This window comes from Cibotium barometz, chromosome 19, assembly GCF_041138505.1.
Source record: "Cibotium barometz isolate CiBa-2024 chromosome 19, ASM4113850v1, whole genome shotgun sequence".
NCBI lineage: Eukaryota > Viridiplantae > Streptophyta > Polypodiopsida > Cyatheales > Cibotiaceae > Cibotium > Cibotium barometz.
The window spans coordinates 14214172-14232498 of record NC_141064.1 but is presented as its reverse complement, the minus strand read 5'-3'; the positions used below and the strand labels follow the sequence as shown (position 1 = coordinate 14232498).

The following is an 18327-nucleotide window of genomic DNA, read 5'->3' as shown; positions in this document are numbered from 1 at the left end:
GGTGGAGACAAGGCATTTACAGCCAAGGATAAGGGTAAAGCAAAGAGCTTTAAGCATGGGGGACAACAGTCTAGCAAGGCTGGTCATGGACAGCCCTCTTCTGGTGGTGAAAAGTTTGACAAAGGGGATGCAAACAAGCCCAAAAAGAAGGGCAAATGTCACTACTGCCATAACCCTGGACACTACATCAGTGAATGTAGGAAGCGGATTGCAAAAGAGAAAAGGAAAGAAGCAGGCAATGCAGTAGCAGACTCTTCTGATGACAAAGCACAGCAATCAGCTAATGTAATCCACGAAGAGTACACTTTTTTGGTCACATGCACTAGTGGCACACCAAGTGCTTTAGACAATGATATGTCTTGCATTGCATGTGACAAACAAAATGTATCATGGTATTTTGATAGTGGTGCTTCGAGCTACATCACTTCATGCAAAGATGTATTTCAGCACTTGGTTTATGCTTCAAATGGCCGCACTGTATCATGTGCAGATCATACCACATATCCAGTAAAGGGAATTGGCAATGTCATACTTATTGCAGCCAATGGTGCCAATATTTGTATGAAAAATGTATTGTATGTTCCAAGGATAAAGAAAAATCTGCTCTTCGTCTCAGCCATAAACGACCAAGGTTTAAAGGTTGAATTTGAAGATGGGAAGTGTTTGGTAAAAGACCCATCAAAGGGTTATGAAATAGTCACTTCTGGAACACGATACAAAGGCTTGTATAAGCTGGACAGCTATGACAAGCGTACTTATGATGCAAATACAGTGGCTGCCCACACTCCTGCTATGCATGATGCAGAGCTATGGCATGCTCGTTTTGGGCATGTAAATTTTCAGAGTTTGATGCTTATGCAGAAGCATCATATGGTTGATAATATGCCGCCTCTTGAGTCTCCACCAAGACATGTATGTCAGGGGTCTATTTTGGGAAAGATGCAACGAAAACCATTCCCCAAAGATAGAGCTGTTAGAGCTGAAAGTAAATTACAGCTCATACATAGTGATGTATGTGGTCCAATGCGGACACCATCCATAGGGGGGCATCTTTACTTCGTTGCATTCATTGATGACTACTCCAGGTTCGCTTGGGCTTACCCCTTGAAAGCGAAAGCAGATGTGTTTGCATGCTTTCGACACTTTGTAGCAATGGCTGAAAATATGTGTGAATGTAAAGTCCAAACACTCCGCTCAGATAGAGGTGGAGAATACATGTCAAATGCATTCAAGCACTATATGCTTCAAAACGGCATCAAACACCAATGTACTGTGCCTTATACACCGCAACAGAATGGTGTAGCTGAAAGGAAAAATAGATCTCTCATGGAGATGGCAAGATGCATGGTGAAAACACAAAAGTTGCCTCACAAATTTTGGATGAAAGCTATAATGTGTGCAACTCATGTGTTGAACAGGTGTCCAACAAAAGCTTTGAAAACCATAACACCATTTGAGGCTTGGTATAGCCGAAAGCCAACAGTGGATCATATGCGTACATTTGGGTGTTTGGCATATGCACATGTGCCAGAATAACTCCAAACAAAGCTAGATGACAAAGCAATGAAATGCATTTTTGTGGGCTACAGCAATGAGAGCAAAGGATACCGTCTTTATAATCCACCTACATGAAGGATTTTTGTCAGTAGAGATGTGGTATTTGCTGAAAATTCAGAACAGCCCATGTATAGCTTTTATAAAAGTAATGATAGAGGCATACAGGACATGTTTGATGGACTATTACCCATTGCAATTAGGGGGAATTCAGATCAGCCAGCCCCTACACAAGAAAATCCTCATGTAGAACATGTGGAACAGCCAGCCATTCAGCCCCCTTCTATGGAAAAAGTGGAAGATCTTGTCAGGGAAGATCAAACAGCCATAGACACAGCCAAGTCAGTGCCAAGATGGTTGCTGAAAACTTTGCAAGAAAGCAAACTTGCAGCTCCACTCACAGGTAGAACAAGGGCTAGTTCCACCCATGGTTAGTTAGTACGAAAGGTACGATACGGTACGGTACGATAAAATACGGTACTAATTGGTACCTTAAAATTTTTTGAGGTACGGTACGATATTAGTACGTTTTTTAAAAAAAAAAACTTCCTAAACTTAAAAATTGTAGACAAGAAGTTACAAAATAGTAGAACCATGAACATAATGTCATCATGCCATTAGAGTACAAAATTGCTACAAAAGGATAGGCCAAAAACTCATGGCATGGGCGACCGCCAACATGCGTACATACATGATACAGTATACTACATACTACAATACATCATCGATGGGCTAGAAGGAGATAGATGCCCAATGCCTAGAGAGCTATAACATATCAAAAGTCTACATCATCACCTGACACCAACATCTACATGATCATCAACATGATCACTACTAGAGTGTCCATCAAGAGAGTTCTCTGAAGAGGACTCTTCGAAGGTGGACGAGACACTCTGGGGATCATTCTCGCTATGTAGGTTGCCATCATCATCAAACAAGGGCTCTCTAGGCAGTGGGGTATCATCATGAGGGGGCAATGGAAGCTCACTATAGAGCTCCATGAAGATTGCCTCCTCCTTCTCATCAGGCAATATGATCGCTTGCCTAATATGGCAATGGCAAGTGCACACGCTCCTGACAAACAGCTTCCTATAGGCTGCAAAGGGCGATGAATGGCTCTCTAGAAGACTGAAATTGCTCCACGCAACAACAACAACAACACCACCACCGCAAAAAAAAAAAAAAAAAAAAAACTCGCACGGTATCGTACGAATCCGTACGGTACCGTACGGTACCGCACAGCAGGTACGTACGATTTCAGTCGTACGACGTACGGAACTAACCCTGGCTCCACCCATGCATTGAATATACATTGTGGGGAGTCTGCATTAGCCATGGGTGGTCTCTTTGATTCAGAAGAGCCTTCTTCTTATGAAGAAGCACATGAGAATGAGCATTGGGTGCAAGCTATGCAAGCTGAAATCTCTTCTATCATGAAGAACAATACTTGGGATCTTGTGGAATTGCCTAAAGGCAAGCATGTCATTAGAACAAAGTGGGTGTACAAAGTCAAAAGGAAGTCTGATGGTACTATTGATAGGTACAAAGCAAGACTTGTGGCTAAAGGCTACTCCCAGAAAAAGGGAATAGATTATGAGGAGACTTTTGCTCCTACTTCGAGAATGACCACAATAAGATCAGTGATTGCATTGGCTACACATAAAGGATGGAAAGTGCATCAATTGGACATCAAAACTGCATTCTTAAATGGGGATTTACAGGAGGAAGTATATGTAAATCAGCCCATTGGTGTAGTTCCTGGTGAGGAACATAAAGTATGCAGATTACACAAAGCATTGTATGGGTTAAAGTTAAAGCAAGCTCCAAGAGCTTGGTATGATAAAATACAGCTCATCTAACCAACCAAGGTTATGTGAATAGTCCAGCTGAAAGCACATTGTATGTGAAGAAAACCGGTGTTGATATTCTCATAGTCATCTTGTATGTAGATGACATGCTCATTAAAGGTACTAGCAAAGCACAAATTTCAGATTACTCTCATACAGACAATGATCTGCTACCTTGTACAGGTTCACACTTCCACTACAGGGGGGATTTGTTAGCATATGCTCACTTATGGTAGTGCTATGTGTGAACAGGGCTTAACCAAGGGCACTTTTTCCCATGTGGTTTTTCCCCTTGGATATCAAGTGTGAAAAGACACTCTACATATAATATTTTGTACCTCTATATTATATGGATGTGGCACACATGCAAGGGTTGACTTGCATTTTGTGGTTACCACACTTTTGGCTCTCTCTCTCTCTCTCTCTCTCTCAGGCATGTTCTTCAGGGAGCTGTGGACACCCCCTTCACTGATGTATACCATTTTATACCCCCAGTATGGTACAGGATGGAGCTAGCTAGGTTGCATATCATGATTGTATACTCCATGCATATAGCTTTGCATTCTCCTAGTAGTAGAGCTCCATCCCCTGCACACCCAGATTCAGCTTTTTTATTCAGTACTTTTTCATTTTGTTGGGATGACAGAGGATACCCCATACAGGTACTCCGATTTGTCTCATAGGCCGAGTTCGGTCTTTTGGAAGACGTTAATAAAATCTTTCTTTCTTTCTTTCTTTCTCTCTCTCTCACACACACACACACACACACACACACACACACACACACATTTTTCTGTGTGTGAGCTTCTCCATCCTGCACCTAACCCTAATGTGCAGGTTTGTGTGTGTGTGTGTGAGTCCAACACCAACAGTAGTGTCCAGGCTTATGGCAGTAGTGACATTTGCCCTTCTTTTTGGGCTTGTTTGCATCCCCTTTGTCAGACTTTTCACCGCCAGAAGAGGGCTGTCCATGACCAGCCTTGCTAGACTGTTGTCCCCCATGCTTAAAGCTCTTTGCTTTACCCTTATCCTTGGCTATAAATGCCTTGTCTCCACCACGGTTGCTCGATAAGTTTGCTCTTGTTTGCTCTTCCTGCAAGAGTAAACCCACCAGCTCTTCAAAAGTGACGGGATCACCACCTCCTCTCATAGAGAGGTTGAGAGAGGTGTGAAAGCCTAAGTAGGAAGGTGGTAAAGAATGAAGAGTGTTGGTGACCAGCTGTCTGTCTGGGATAACCTCATCAATGTTGAGCAATTGTTCTTGCAAATCTTTCACTTTGGTGAGATGATTTGCCATGGAGTCACCCTCATCCATAGAAAGAAGATCCAATTGCCTCTTCAAGTAGGCAACTCTTGTCTCGTTGCGTACCTGATACATTGCTTCCAATGTGTCCCATGCAAGCTTCGATGTCTTGCAAGAACGAATGTGCGGAATAATAGTTCTTTTCACTGAAAGGGCTATCAATGACATGGCGTGTGCATCCCTAGAGTCCCATCTCTTCTGCTCTTGTGTGGGAGCAGGTTCTACATCAGGAGCTCTTTGAGCACCTCCCCTATGAGGCGTGGCTGGCTGTACGGTAAGTTGGTGTGTGTCATCACCACACACGATGCCCCAAAGCCCTTTGGCTACCAGCAAATTACGGATCATGAAACTCCAGAGGGGGTAGTTAGATCCATCCAACTTGTCCTCCTGGGTGAGCACACCAAAATGTCAACAAAATATACCTGCAAGCAAACAAAGCACCAATGTGCACTACCAGGCAACCAAATGTGCTGTGCAAATTTTTGTCTGCAAACTGAAGCAAGTGTAAACTTGCACCAAATTGTCCAATTACACACAATGTGTTTACATATGCGACAAATCACAGCTGTAATGCCCAATTACATGCTCCAATCTGAAAAGCCCCAATTTTTATGCATTGCAATTGCTTCAATGTGCAATCAATTGGCCAATTTTCACAAAAGCCCCAAATTTCTGCAACTGAAAGAGGCTCAATTTGCCTCAATTTGGAAAGCCCCCAAATGCCAACTTAAACAGAATGAATGGCACCACCTGCAATTTTTCTGGCAAAGGGGAATTTTGGCAAACCCCTAAAAATTACTAAACTTGCCCTGCCTTGAAATGGCTGCAATTAAAAAAAAAAAAGGTTTATGGGTTCAACACATAATAATAAACTTCTAAAGCAAACCTGCAAGCGAGGGCAGCACGTATGGTACAGGTGCCACCAGGCAGTACACGAAGGCTGGCCGACGCAAGTACAAGCGTGCAACAACGGTGTCAGGCTGCAGGCCGGCGCTGGACTGGAGCACTGCAGGTATACGCGCCGGAATGAAGTACTGGAGCAGTGTAGGGGTGCGCACTGGACGAGGTATTGGTACCCGTAGGGAGTGGTGTCCGGAGCTGCAGGTACGCGGGTCTTGACCATAGGCATGGCCGAAACCGTGCAGTCGGGGTGGCCGGAGCAGGGCACGACGGAAGGTGCACCTAGAGCGGCGCAGCCATTGGAGGTCCCTGCACTAGCTCCGTCGGGACCAGGAGGCAGAAAGCGGCGGAGGCGGGGGTCTGCGCAGTAGCGCCGCTGAAGAGGCTGGGCGGAACGAGCGGCGGCGGCGCTCCCTACACTAGTGCTACCGGCGGGGCTGGGCGGAAGAAGCGGATGGAACGAGCGACGAACGGACGGATTTTCGTTGACGGAATTTCGCAGGCGACGGACGGACGGACTGCGTTGACGGAATTCCGTAGGGAACTGCAGAGACTGAAATCCCAGGAAGCTGAGAACTTCGAGAGCTCTGATACCAATTGTTGGTGTTGGACTCATACATGGTATCATTGGACTCACATAGCTGCCTCACTGGAGTCATCACTACTAGGAGAAGGCTCCTCACTAGATTCTAAATGAAAATCCCCATCTGAGATAAGATTCCCATCATCATCATACTCGGGCTTCGAGCATCTACATCCTTAAGGGCTCCATCTTGACCAAGTGATGTATGTACATATATACTATACATATACATAAGAGCTAGTAGAGCCCCGTCAATGATATGTTTGGATGGGTGGTCGAGCTCCTCCCCGTCTAATCTGGTAGTCCCGACTCGCCACACTAATACCTCCTCTGCTCATGGTGTTGGAACATAGTAACCTGGACCGGCAGAAACGGTCGGTTCGGACCGGGTCGGAAACGGAGTTTCCGAGTTTCCGCGAGGTCGGAAACGGCAAGAAACGGAGTTTCTTTTGAATTTATTTTAGACATGTAAAAAACATGCATAGAGACATCCTATTAAATAAACTTATGTCAAGAGATGCAAAAAACATGCATAGAGACCTCAAACAAGACACATCAAAGACTCAAGTGGACATTAGAATCATAACACTTAACAGAATGTAGATAATGCCAAATGGACATGTATGATGTCGCGGCAAATTCATGTGAACCATAAAAAACTAAAGGCTGAAGGCCGAAGCATACATAGCAAGCTGCAAATTGTGATCATAATACATCATACATATCAGCAATGATCATCAAACTTGGGAGTCAGAGGTTCAAAAACTACAAAATAACCGACATGCCGGCTGTCCATAATCCCTAAGGATAAGAAGAACTAAACAAAAAACATGGAACATCAGTGAATCAGTGATCACTGCTGAGCCTCATCTGAAGCACCCGAGGAGTCTGAATCCTCCTGAGAGTCCTCATGGCTCTCGCGTGTGTCCTCACTGCAAGAAGATGAGTCCTCTCCAGTAGCCTCCTCTCTAGCAGCACTAGTACTAGCTGCAGCCGGCCTCCCTCTCCTACGACGACCACCACGTGTGTCGTGAACTGGTGTTGTGGCCTCCTCGTAAAGCAAAGTGTAAAGATCTCGGTCCTCTTGTAGAATTGTGGGAATATCCCGCACCTTCTCAATGTCAATCTTGTCGACATTCACTTGCATTGGCTCAGGACCCATAGCTGCCCGCTCAAGAAGCTTCAAGTTACAATTGCAGAAAACAAGACGCTCAAGTTGGGCTGTAGTCAACTTGTTCCTCCTCTTCGTATGGTAGAGCGCCCATGTGCTCCAATTCCTCTCACAAGTTCCAGAGCTGCAATCTTGTGAGAGGACTCGAATGGCAAGACGTCTCTGTTCAAAGAGCAGATTTAGGATTAGTACATTATACAAATAAGGTGTCGCCGTTAAAGCTTAAGCGGAGGGACTTCTTACTCACCAACGTAGGCACACCATGTCCATATTTCTCCCACCATGAGACCGGCTGAAGCTGCGTTTCTCGAAGTTTTGCAGTAGGTCTTGTGAAGTAGCCAGTGTTGTTGCGGAAAGCAAGGAGATCATCCTCTAAGCATCGCAACATCTGCAAATTGCCACCACACCATTTCTCCACATAGGTTTGGAAGTCATCGTTTAGCTCCTCACACTCAAGCTGATCCTCGCTACGCCATAGAGGATGCAACACATGAGCCACAGCATGGATTGGTCTATGAAACCAAACCCAACGGTTTTGCCAAATCTGCTTGATCTCCGCGATTCTACAAGTTACAAGTAACAAACAAAACCAAAGAAAGACTTTAAAGTTATAACTTAGAAAAGAGCCAAGACAAAAAGGCAATTTGGCAAAGGCTCATGAGCCATGAGTCATGAGCGAAGAAGTACGTACCTCTCTACAGATAGGTAGGCATTGTTGTCTAGTGCCTTCCCGATCCTATCCATGTACTCATAAATGAGGCCTAGTGTACTCCCCTCCATGTCCGTGATGCGCAAGACCGTGTAGATGAGATTTAAGGTCTTCACTAATGCCTCTGCCTCTTCCCACCATGCTTCATTGAGGATCTTGCGTCTAAAATCCACAAACTTTGGGGTCATACTCTTACCCGACTGGATCCATGCATCACAACTAATAGTGCGAATCAGATTTGGCCGCACACGAAGAAGCCGCTCAAGCACTATGAACATGTATGCAAACCTCGTAGTGGATGGCTTGAGAAGCTCCAAGGTACTATTAGCCCTGTACATGCTCAAAACCTTTGGTCTTTGTGTCACAAATTTGACAATGCTCCTCGCGGTGGCAAAGATTTCACTGACCCAAAAAATTCTCCCCAAATCCTCAATCAATAAATCAAGACTATGGGGTCCACACAATTGTTGGGAATGCATCCTCCAACATACTCCCCATGGAGACACAATTGCTTCCATTATCCGTAATAACCTGCACAACATTTTGTGGGCCAATCTCCTCAATCACCTTCTTGATGTGTGTCCAAATAAAGAGACCTGTAACGGTGAGACCCGCAGCCGATGCATCAATGGCCTTGTAAAACATGGTGCCTTTGCAAGAGGAGATAAGCACATTATACACATTCCTCTTGCGTACATCTGACCATCCATCACATAAGATAGTGCAGCCATATTTCTTCCATGTTTCTTTCAAAAACTCAAGCTGGCCTTCTACGTTGAGTTTCTCCTTCTTTAATTCTCGTGTGCGGATTGTCTCAGCCGAGGGACCCTCCCACTCACAGCCAATGCGGCTAACGGCCCGCATGGTCTTCTTCCATTGTATGGTGCGAGCCACATTGAAAGAGATAGCACACCGTATAAACAAGCGCGTGACCTCCCTTGTTGCCTCCTTCATGGCTTGCTTTTGCAAGCCTGCTGTAATGCTTGCTCTTTGCAATGAACCCTTTGCAGGCACTTCCACACTAGGTAAAGGTGTCCTCTTTGCACTAGGGCCCTCACCCACACTCGAAGATACATCTGTCTGGCTCTCAACTCTAGTCCTCTTTGAAGAGGCCACTTGGCTCGAGGATGCTTCACCTGTTGCATGTGCTGCCATATGTTGCTCACCAACATCCAAACCAAGGCGTTGCTTTCTCCAACCCTCAAGTGATGCCAATACATCGGGCGGCACATTTTGACATAAAGCGACATCTCTGCCTGGGACATGCCCCAAATGGTCTTTTACCCGGGTCACTGAACCTGTTTTTTCATATCCACAAAAATTACATTTCCACTTGCGGGAACCCCCACCTCCGACATATCCATCCCCTTTTGTTGCATACTGCCAATAGGGATCTGTAGGCATAGTGAGACTTGAAGTTGAAAGCACTTACCCTCGAGAACACTTGCCCTTGGAGGCTTGGAAGTTGGGCCTTGAAGCCTTGAAGAATGGGCAGCCACCTGTGAGATTGGAGAGCACTGGAGCAAGCTGCCTGCAGAGTACAGGCCTTGGAGCCTTGTGGGGGGCACTGGGGGCAAAGGCTTGAGCCTTAGGGCCTTGGCCTTGAGCCTTGGCCCTTTGTGGTGAAAAGGTGCAAGGTTCGAAGAAGCGCAGCGCTGCAGGAAAGGAGAGCGAAAATGAAAAAACGCACGCGGCCCCCCCCCCCTGTCAAAACCTGAAAAAAAAAAATACGCGGAAACGGCGTTTCCGCCGGCCTGCCGTTTCCGGAAACGCCCGAACCGTTTCCTGGGGGCGGAAACGCCGTTTCGTGCTACTATGTGTTGGAATGAGAACCACTAGTAGCAAGGCGCTCACGACCTTTAGTACGGGTGACGTGCATGTCTATCTCCTCTAGCTCTCTATGGAGCTCAGCATTGATGGCATCTTTCGGTGTCTCTTCCCTCGGTTGAATGCTCCTAAGGTTCTCTGTAGTGAGCTCGATGTAATCGGGACTTACCTACATTCAAGTTGACAGAATAATAACTTGTAAGTGTAAGTTGTAACTTCTAGGTTACAAGAGACTAAATAGAAAGCATTAAAATTACAAGTTTTGATTATTAGAGAATCGAGATGCCTACTTACTTGGGGATGTGAAGCTTTTGAAGATTTCATACCATCTGCAAGTTAGCGCGGCAATATATGAGACACTCTAATTTGGATGTGCTAAGCTTGTTCCTAATCTTCGTGTGCACGCGGGAGTATGCACTCGAATTCCTCTCACATCCACCCAAAGAGCAATCCTAAGAGCACAAAATAAAATTTTTAAATTTTAATAATATGACTAAATAGAATAAAGAATTAGAAGAGGCAATGGCAAATGACCATCACCTCGGCACGGATCCTCATGGCAAAAGCTTGTAGAGATGGGATGGAATAGCCATACGTCTCCCACCATGAGAGTGGCTTCACCATCACCTCTTTTCTCCTAGAAGTAGGACAAGTGTACGATTGCCCGGTCAAGTTGTTGTAGGCAATGAGCTCCTCATCCATCTTGATTTGTGCTTCATCATCAAGCACACGACGCATGTAGATGTTTGCGTTGGACCGGATCTCTTGATCCGAGAAGAGTTCTGGTGTTGTGTAGAGAGGATGGATGAATGCAGCCATACCATGAATATGCCTACGCATCCATTGCGACCTCCTCTCTACAATGGTCTTGATCTCATCAAGCCTATACAACCACATGTCACATAGTAAAAATTAAAATCAAGCTCACAAGTACTATGTGCACACCTTGATTTAGGAGTGCATATGAATTAAAATAACTTACTAATCTTCTTGCATCAAGTGTTGTGCAAGTGTCATGTGCATGATCAATGCCATGTACCTTCTCAGGGCTAATCCAGAAGGGGGCAGCCAGTAAAAGATCAATAGAACTAGGATTTAGGAGCATCTGGTGCAGCAGAGGCCAGTGTGGACTTGTAGCAGGGGCATGGAAGGAAAAGGTTGAGCTGTCGGCTGCTTGCAAAGGTGGGCGGCTGGACCAGTTCAAGAGGCTGGACCAGATCAGGATTCAGAGGCGGTTGGTCCAGATCAGACACAAACGCAGGTTTTGTATGGATTATGCTCACGACTGCTGGCCGACCAGCAGTCGGCCAGTTCTACAATGGTTCCAAGGCCTATAAATAGGTGCATAAGCTCATTGTAAAGGCATTCAACCCTCTAGGGGTTTGGGTCAGTAGGAGTCCCATAGGGGGACAGTTTTGGGTGTTATTCACCTTTTATTCAAGGCAGCCTAAGGCTGTGTGTAAGAGTACCTTTTTGTACTATATCTATATACTGAATTTCCAGCATATCTCTCTCTCTCTACTCTCTCTCTATATCTACGTTTTGCATCATCATGTTGCCAGGAGTGTTTAGGGCTGAAAGGAGACTCCCAGAGCTTCTGCATGTTACAGCAAGCTTGGAGCTCCTCAATTGCATTTCTCATGAAGTGTGTGAGAAGGCCCAAAGTGGATTCCTCCATATCCGACATGCGAAGTACTCGATACAATGGAGTCATCGCAACTATGAGGCCGTGCATTATCCCAAAAGGAAGGATCCAAGCACTTGTGTTGTGACGCATAAGCCTCGGGGCTTAGATGATCATCCCATTCTTTCCACTCTTTGGACACCGTTGAAGCTCACTACGAACGGCACGTAGTCTCTCCACAACAATCCACATGTAGGCAAACCTTGTTTTGGAGGACTTCACGAGCTCCAATCACGAATGAACACGGAAGATGGCCAAGGGTTTCACCTTCTTAGTGAAGAAGGTCACAATGGTGGTTGCTTGGGCCAAAATGTCCTTGACCCAAGCCAACTTGCCGATATCTTCCATGAGCAAGTCAATGCTATGGGATGCGCATGGAGTCCAAACAATTGTCGGGAACTCCTTCTCCACCATGTGAACCATTGCACGACAATTGGATGCATTGTCGGTGATGACTTGCACCACATTTTCATGGCCAACCTACAATCCAAAGTGTTGATGTAATGATTACTATGTGACATGTACTATGTTAAATCGACATGTAGACTTATAGTATGTACAATGAATAATTTACCTCGATGATTGCTTAGCGGATGTGTTGGAACATGAAGATCCCACTTGTCTTTCTATCGGGTTTCCCGACATCCACCGCGTGTAGGAAATACGTGCCAAGAGGGCAAGACACGAGGATGTTGATGATGCTTCTCCTCTTCCGATCACTCCATCCATGAGAGAGGTGCTTCATCCATACTTGGTCCATTCCAAACCAATGGGCTCAAGCTATCTACCAATCCTCTCCTTCTCCTCGGTGAGCTTCTTCGTTCTCATGTCAGCATAGCTCACTCCCGTCCATCTGTCGCATGGACCGACGACGGCAATAATCTCCGCCACTCGTTGCCGCTCTTTGACATCGGCCTTCGTGTTTTGAGTGGCTTGTCAAGTGGATTGTACAAGCCCTCTAGCACCGACATCATCGGAGGGATGTCGTGGTCGCTTTGATTGGGAGCTTGCTGCCTGATTCCGATCCTTTCTCGATATTGACACTCGCCCTTCCGGATGCTGAAGAGAGCATGAGTGTCTCTTCCTCTAGCTCTTGTTGTCTAATAAGATGTTGGCTTAAATGTTGGATTCACTTAGTTAGCGAGCTAATCACCAATAGATGTAGTGATAGCTTGTGACAACACTAAGTTATACATCAACAAATGATTATCAAGCTAAAGAACACTCATCAAGTAGCAATGATAGAGACTTAACACATGTCATGTAGTTGCTTAACACATGGAAATGAAAGAGTACACAATAGAAAGCCAAAATGGTGACAAGAGCCAAGGTTTCACAAAGTAACACTAAGATTGGATTAAACACAAAGTTCATATAAGAATGCTAGAGAGCTCACATGTTAGCACATTCATTCCCAGTTTTTGCTCATTTTTGGTGCCCATTTGGTATGGCCCTTGATTGTGGGCTGGCCACCCCTTTTTTCCCATATTTTTCTGGGATTTTTTCCAGCTGTTTTGGTATTTTACTAGTCGGCTAGCACACATGCTCCAGTCGGTCAGCAGTCTCTGTCATAGTCGGCCAGCATACCTCACCTATAAATAGGTGGTGCTGGCCTCTCATTTCTCATTCAGTCCTTGATCGATAATCAAAGCCTGGTCGCCCAATAAATGAGAGACAGTTGAAGATGATAAACTTGCCTCCATTCTTGTTTCTTCTAAGATTAAATAAGATGCTGCTGAGATAAGTGTGAGGTTAGGTTGATTTGAAATGACAGAAACACACTGTTTAAAAGTTGGAGGTATACTGCATAGAAGCACAAAAATAGCTGCTTCTTCTGAGATGGTAACACCTGCTCTAGAGAGCTGGTCGATGAGACACCTACGATCATTCATATGAGTGACAATGGATGTCTTTTCAGCTTTCTCTAGCCTAGAGAGACGCTTCCTGAGAAACAGTTATGCGGCTACATTGGTCTGACTAAAAATAGCTTTTAGTCGAAGCCAACCTTCATGAGCAGTAGATCTTGAGTTGACGTGATGTATTTGATTATCACTTAGACCACTTATGATGAATGATAAGACCTTTCCATCATTTTCTTTTCATTTTTGAATTGCCTCTGGATTTCTTACAAGGCAGTTCAAAAATGGGAAGAAAGTGATGCAAAGGCCTTATCATTCATCATAAGTGGTCTTAGCGATAATCAAATATATCAGGTCAGCTCAGCATCTAGTGCTCATGAAGGTTGGTTTCGACTAAAAGCTATTTTTGGTCAGACCAATGTAGCAGCACAACTATTTCTTAGGAAGCGTCTTTATAGGTTAGAGAAAGCTGAAAAGATATCCATTGCCACTCATATGAATGATCTTAGGTGTCTCATCGACCAGCTCTCTGGAGCATGTGTTACCATCTTAGAAGAAGAAGTAGTTTTTGTGTTTCTATGCAGTATGCCTTTAACTTTTGAACAGTGTGTTTTTGTCATTTCAAATCAACCTAACCTCACACTTATCTCAGTAGCATTTTCTTTAATCTTAGAAGAAACAAGAATGGAGGCAAGTTTATCATCTTCGATTGCATCTCATCTATTGGGCGACCAGGCTTTGATTATCGATCAAGATAAAAAGAAGGCTCCCAAAATCTGCTATTACTACAAAGAAAAAAGGGGCATATGATCAAAGATTGTAGGAAAAAGAAGAAAGATAAAGAGAAAGTAAACTCCACGGATAAAGACAAAGATAAATGGCAAGGGCAATCTCTTAAGCAACATTAAGTGATGTTTAGCTTAGCCTAAGGTTGTGATTACTACGATCAATCCCTCGCATGTCACATTGGTATATCAGAGCGTTAAAGGGTAACCAGCCTTAGATCATTTTCATTCCAAAAGTCATTCAACAAGTCATCATGTTAGTCGCTTCCGCTCAGTTAAATCCAGTTCTCAAGATCTTGCAGGCCACCCTTAGGGTTTTTCCCTTAGGCATGCAGTAGTAACCCATCCATTGCATTCTTGCACAGCATATAGGGTTGCACAGGGCTTGCATTAGCATGTAGTCATTCTAGCAGTCAGTCCCGCATCTGAAAGGCATACATGTTTTACCTATGAGTTCTCCAGGGAAGAATGACATCCATCATGAACTTCTTGTACAAGTTTCATGAAAGGGAGATTTCGTCCATTACAAGTGCACATGCATTTATGCCTGCATGCATAAATTTGTTTTTGCATGACTTGTTTGCGTATGTTTGCCTGTTATGCTGTGCCAGTACACTGGACGGGGACGCCCCCAGTGTACCGTGGAATGCTGTTTGCTGACTCGGTGGTGTGGCGTGTAAATAGGTGGTAAGTATTATCATTTTTTCTTTTTTAAAATATACAATTTATAAGTTATGGCCAACTTTAATATTTATAAGTCCATGTGTTCACACACATTTAAATTAGGGGCTGGGCATTATTATATTAGGGTGTCCATGAGCATTTTAAATACCCTTTTAATATGGTGTACCCTTTTTAAAAACCTTTGGATAAACTCTTGCATGAGTTATTATAGAAATAAATCACACGTGGGAAGCTGGTTGCTCATTTTCCTCTGATCACCTGCTATTCTCCTCTTTGTTCTCCATCGCCTACCTCTTCTAGGGCTGGTTTTGTTGCATTTTTCTCATCGCTTGCTTCCCATGGATTGTACCTGCTGTTGAAAACCCACATGTGCGTTGAAAATTTGGTTGTACTTGCTGTGCACGTGGACTGTACCTGCTGAAAATCAGATTGTACTTGCTGCCCTATTGGACTGTACCTGATTGTACCTGCTGAAAATCAGATTGTACTTGCTGTCCTGTTGGACTGTACGTGATTGTACCTGCTGGTGACAACTCACATGTGTATTGAATCTGAACTGTACTTACTGAAATCTGATGGTATCTGTTGCTGAATTTCACACCTGTGTTACATTTGGCTAATACCGGCTGAATCTAGACTGTACTTGCTGAATAGTACCTGCCGCACCAGAATTGTACTTGTACCAGGTGCTCTCATGTTTTCTCATTTGTGTAAATCTGAAATTTGTTAATTTAAATTCAGAGAATTCTTTAAGTTTTGTGCAGAGCAGGAACAAAGCATGTATTTGTTGACCATGCTCAGAAAGTTCTTTCTAGTGTGGTTAGTATTTTTCCCCGTGTGGTGGTGCTAACTGCGCTCTCAGAGTCTTTGAGAGCCAGGGAGCAAAGCTCATTGGGGAGAACCAGGTCATGTTCCCTTTGCGGTGTATCCCTTGGCCTGCATTAGTACGGACATGCTTGTTTGTGCACGGTCCCGAAAGACCAGTGAAAGGAAGGTGTGCACCCAGTGAAGGTGGGAATGAGCCTGTGATTTGAGGCTACTCCGACCAACACATCTTCATCGACTTGAACCAGTTTGTTTGAGTTGTTTTCACTCCCTGGTGGAGAAATCTGGCCTATCAGGCCCGTGACACTTGTTCTTATAAATACTCCAAGAAATACAAAATGTATTGAGGGGGGGAGCCCGGCCCTTTCCGGCCCCAGTGTTGGTGTCATGTGTATTTTGGTATTTCCAGTATTTATGTTGCTGATGTTGTTTCCATTGTTAACTTCGGTTAAGTGTTCTAAATGTGTGTATATTGTCTTCCAATCTGTAGGCCTGCTGTAGGGAGCGGTTGCATCGAGGCTTGTTGGAACCAGCTGATAGCAGTTTAGAGCATTTAATGAATATTTACCAGACGTGGAGCATCGGACAGGCTGGCCGACAGCAGTAAACTGCTCGACCAACAGCATTCAACCATATATAAGCCATCGCATCATAATCAGCATATCTCATAGATCCCCTTCTTCTCAACGTTTCAGGCTTGAGGAGCAAGAGAATCACTTACAGAAAGCATTCAGCATTAAACAACAATCCATCTCAGTTCTCAGCATCTTCTCCTCAGTGTTTACTTCTTCGGAAACAAGGAGAGCATCAGTTCGTCATCTTCCATCAGCGTATTCAGCATATAGACAGCATCCGATCCATCTCATCTCTCCTCAACGTTTCTCATCCATGGAGCAAGGGAGAAGAAGATTAGCAGTTAAGCTAGCATATTCAGCACATAGTTCATCATTCCTACCTCCTACATAGAGAGAAGCCCACATCGAAGGGTGGACCTCAGCATTGGAGCAAGGAACAGTGCTCATCATCAGCATTCAGTCTACCCCTCTCATCCCGAGAAGGATCTTCATCTAGGACAGCATCATAGATCTATTTAGATCTCATTGTAACCCATTCATCTAATATAATTGCATTGCATTGCATTGACACTAATTGTCTCTCTTAAGCATCATTAAGTGAAGTTTAGCTTAGTCTAAGGTTGTGATTACTACGATCAATCCCTCACATGTCACACAAAGTTTTGGAAACGAGCGGTAGAATCTAGAATCGGTGAAAAAAAATGACTGTGACCCGTGCGCCTCGATCATATGTCCGTACGCCTTGAACAGCTCAATCGGATAGAGGCACGCCTCGTAATAACAACCCTGCTCAGGTGGAATGGATTAAGCTCCTTTCCCTCTAGTACATGATCTAGTCTGGTGTCGAAGCTGCGCTCTCTCCGCGGCAAGCAAGGCCCACACCTCCTCATCGTTATGCGGGAAAAACCAACTTGTCCAAACGAACCTCAACCTTGAAGGAATCAGGGATTGATCTTGTTTGGGCCAGTAGACTGTCGCCTTTTTCGAAGAAGCTGACGAACATTAGGCACTAGAGTTGCTGAGGAGTTGGACAATTTCTCTTCTTTGTGTGAATGGCTGCAAACAAACTCCAATTTCTTTCACAAGCTCCAGATGAGCAATCTTGTGAGAGAACTCTCAAAGCTATGCTTTGCAACTGTGGAGCTGAGTTCCTATACTTCTCTCTCCAAGTAATTGGCTTGAGATATGCATCTCGAATGCTAGCCCATGCGCTACCACATTGTTCATGAAGAGGATCCATGAATTCTAAAAGCTGTCCCTCCAAAATGCCATGTATTACAGGATCTTGCTTAACTCTACAAAGATAACCTGACCATCGTGAGTTGAGCTCTCTATCATGCTTCTGGTTATCACTCCTCTAAAGAGGATGCAAGATGTGGACGACGACATGGATGGCGCAATGAAACCAATCCCATCTCTCCTGCCATATCTGTTTAATTTCAAGCATCCTAAAAATTTGCAAAATTTTTATCAAAGTCTTGAAAAGAAAGAACGGTAAACAACAAAATTAGAGCTAAGAAAAAGAAGTAGACATTGGAATTACCTTTCCTTTGTGACGAGTGTGCAAGTGTCGAAGGCACTAGGGACCTTATCCATGAACTTGTAAATAAGGCCCATGGGACACCCCTTTGAGCTAGAGAGTCGCAAGGCAACAATGAGCGGCTCCATAGACACAATAATAGACTCTACATCTCTCCAAAGTTCTTGCTCATGGATGAGATCCTCAAACAACACTGCCTTTGGAGAGGTTCTCTTATCCCATGAAATCCACCTATCTTTGGTGATCATGTGCCTCAAACCAACATGGCACTTTACCAACTTCTCTAGCACAATAAAGAGACAGGCGAAGCGGGTACTAGAAGGCTTTGCAAGCTCAATTCGGCAACTGGCCTTGAAAATACCAAGGGCTCGTTGCTTTTTACACACAAAATTCACCAAAAACTCTACCTTCTTCACCACATTAGCAACCCACCCAATCTTCCCAATATCCTCAATTAGCAAATCAATAGAATGTGATGCAC

At 44.4% G+C, this 18327-nt stretch overlaps 2 protein-coding genes across 2 annotated transcripts in view; one reads left to right on the top strand and one right to left on the bottom strand.

Annotated features, from left to right (window-relative positions):
- LOC147628251 (uncharacterized) overlaps window positions 1-16279 on the top strand; it is a 31746-nt gene extending 15467 nt beyond the window's left edge. The window contains exons 2-3 of the mRNA XM_086814090.1: window positions 15671-15811; window positions 16222-16279. Coding sequence (XP_086670216.1) covers window positions 15671-15811; window positions 16222-16279 — 199 coding nt within the window. The remainder of the gene's footprint in view (window positions 1-15670; window positions 15812-16221) is intronic.
- On the bottom strand, window positions 6761-9702 carry LOC147628252 (uncharacterized). The gene is made up of 3 exons (XM_086813320.1): window positions 8050-9702; window positions 7606-7921; window positions 6761-7520 (listed from the first exon to the last, which is right to left on the bottom strand). The coding sequence occupies exons 1-3, from the start codon at window positions 8607-8609 to the stop codon at window positions 7041-7043; spliced, it is 1356 nt and encodes a 451-aa protein (XP_086669446.1). The 5' UTR covers window positions 8610-9702; the 3' UTR covers window positions 6761-7040.
- Window positions 16280-18327: the final 2048 nt, after the last annotated feature.

Bases quoted from the DNA above. Each gene is read 5' to 3' on its own strand.
- LOC147628252 (XM_086813320.1), bottom strand. From the start codon at position 8,609: ATGTTGTGCAGGTTATTACGGATAATGGAAGCAATTGTGTCTCCATGG. The intron at 7,922-8,049 runs GTACGTACTTCT...TGTAACTTGTAG, and splicing joins GCCTACCTATCTGTAGAGAG to AATCGCGGAGATCAAGCAGA. The intron at 7,521-7,605 runs GTGAGTAAGAAG...CTCTTTGAACAG, and splicing joins GACATGGTGTGCCTACGTTG to AGACGTCTTGCCATTCGAGT.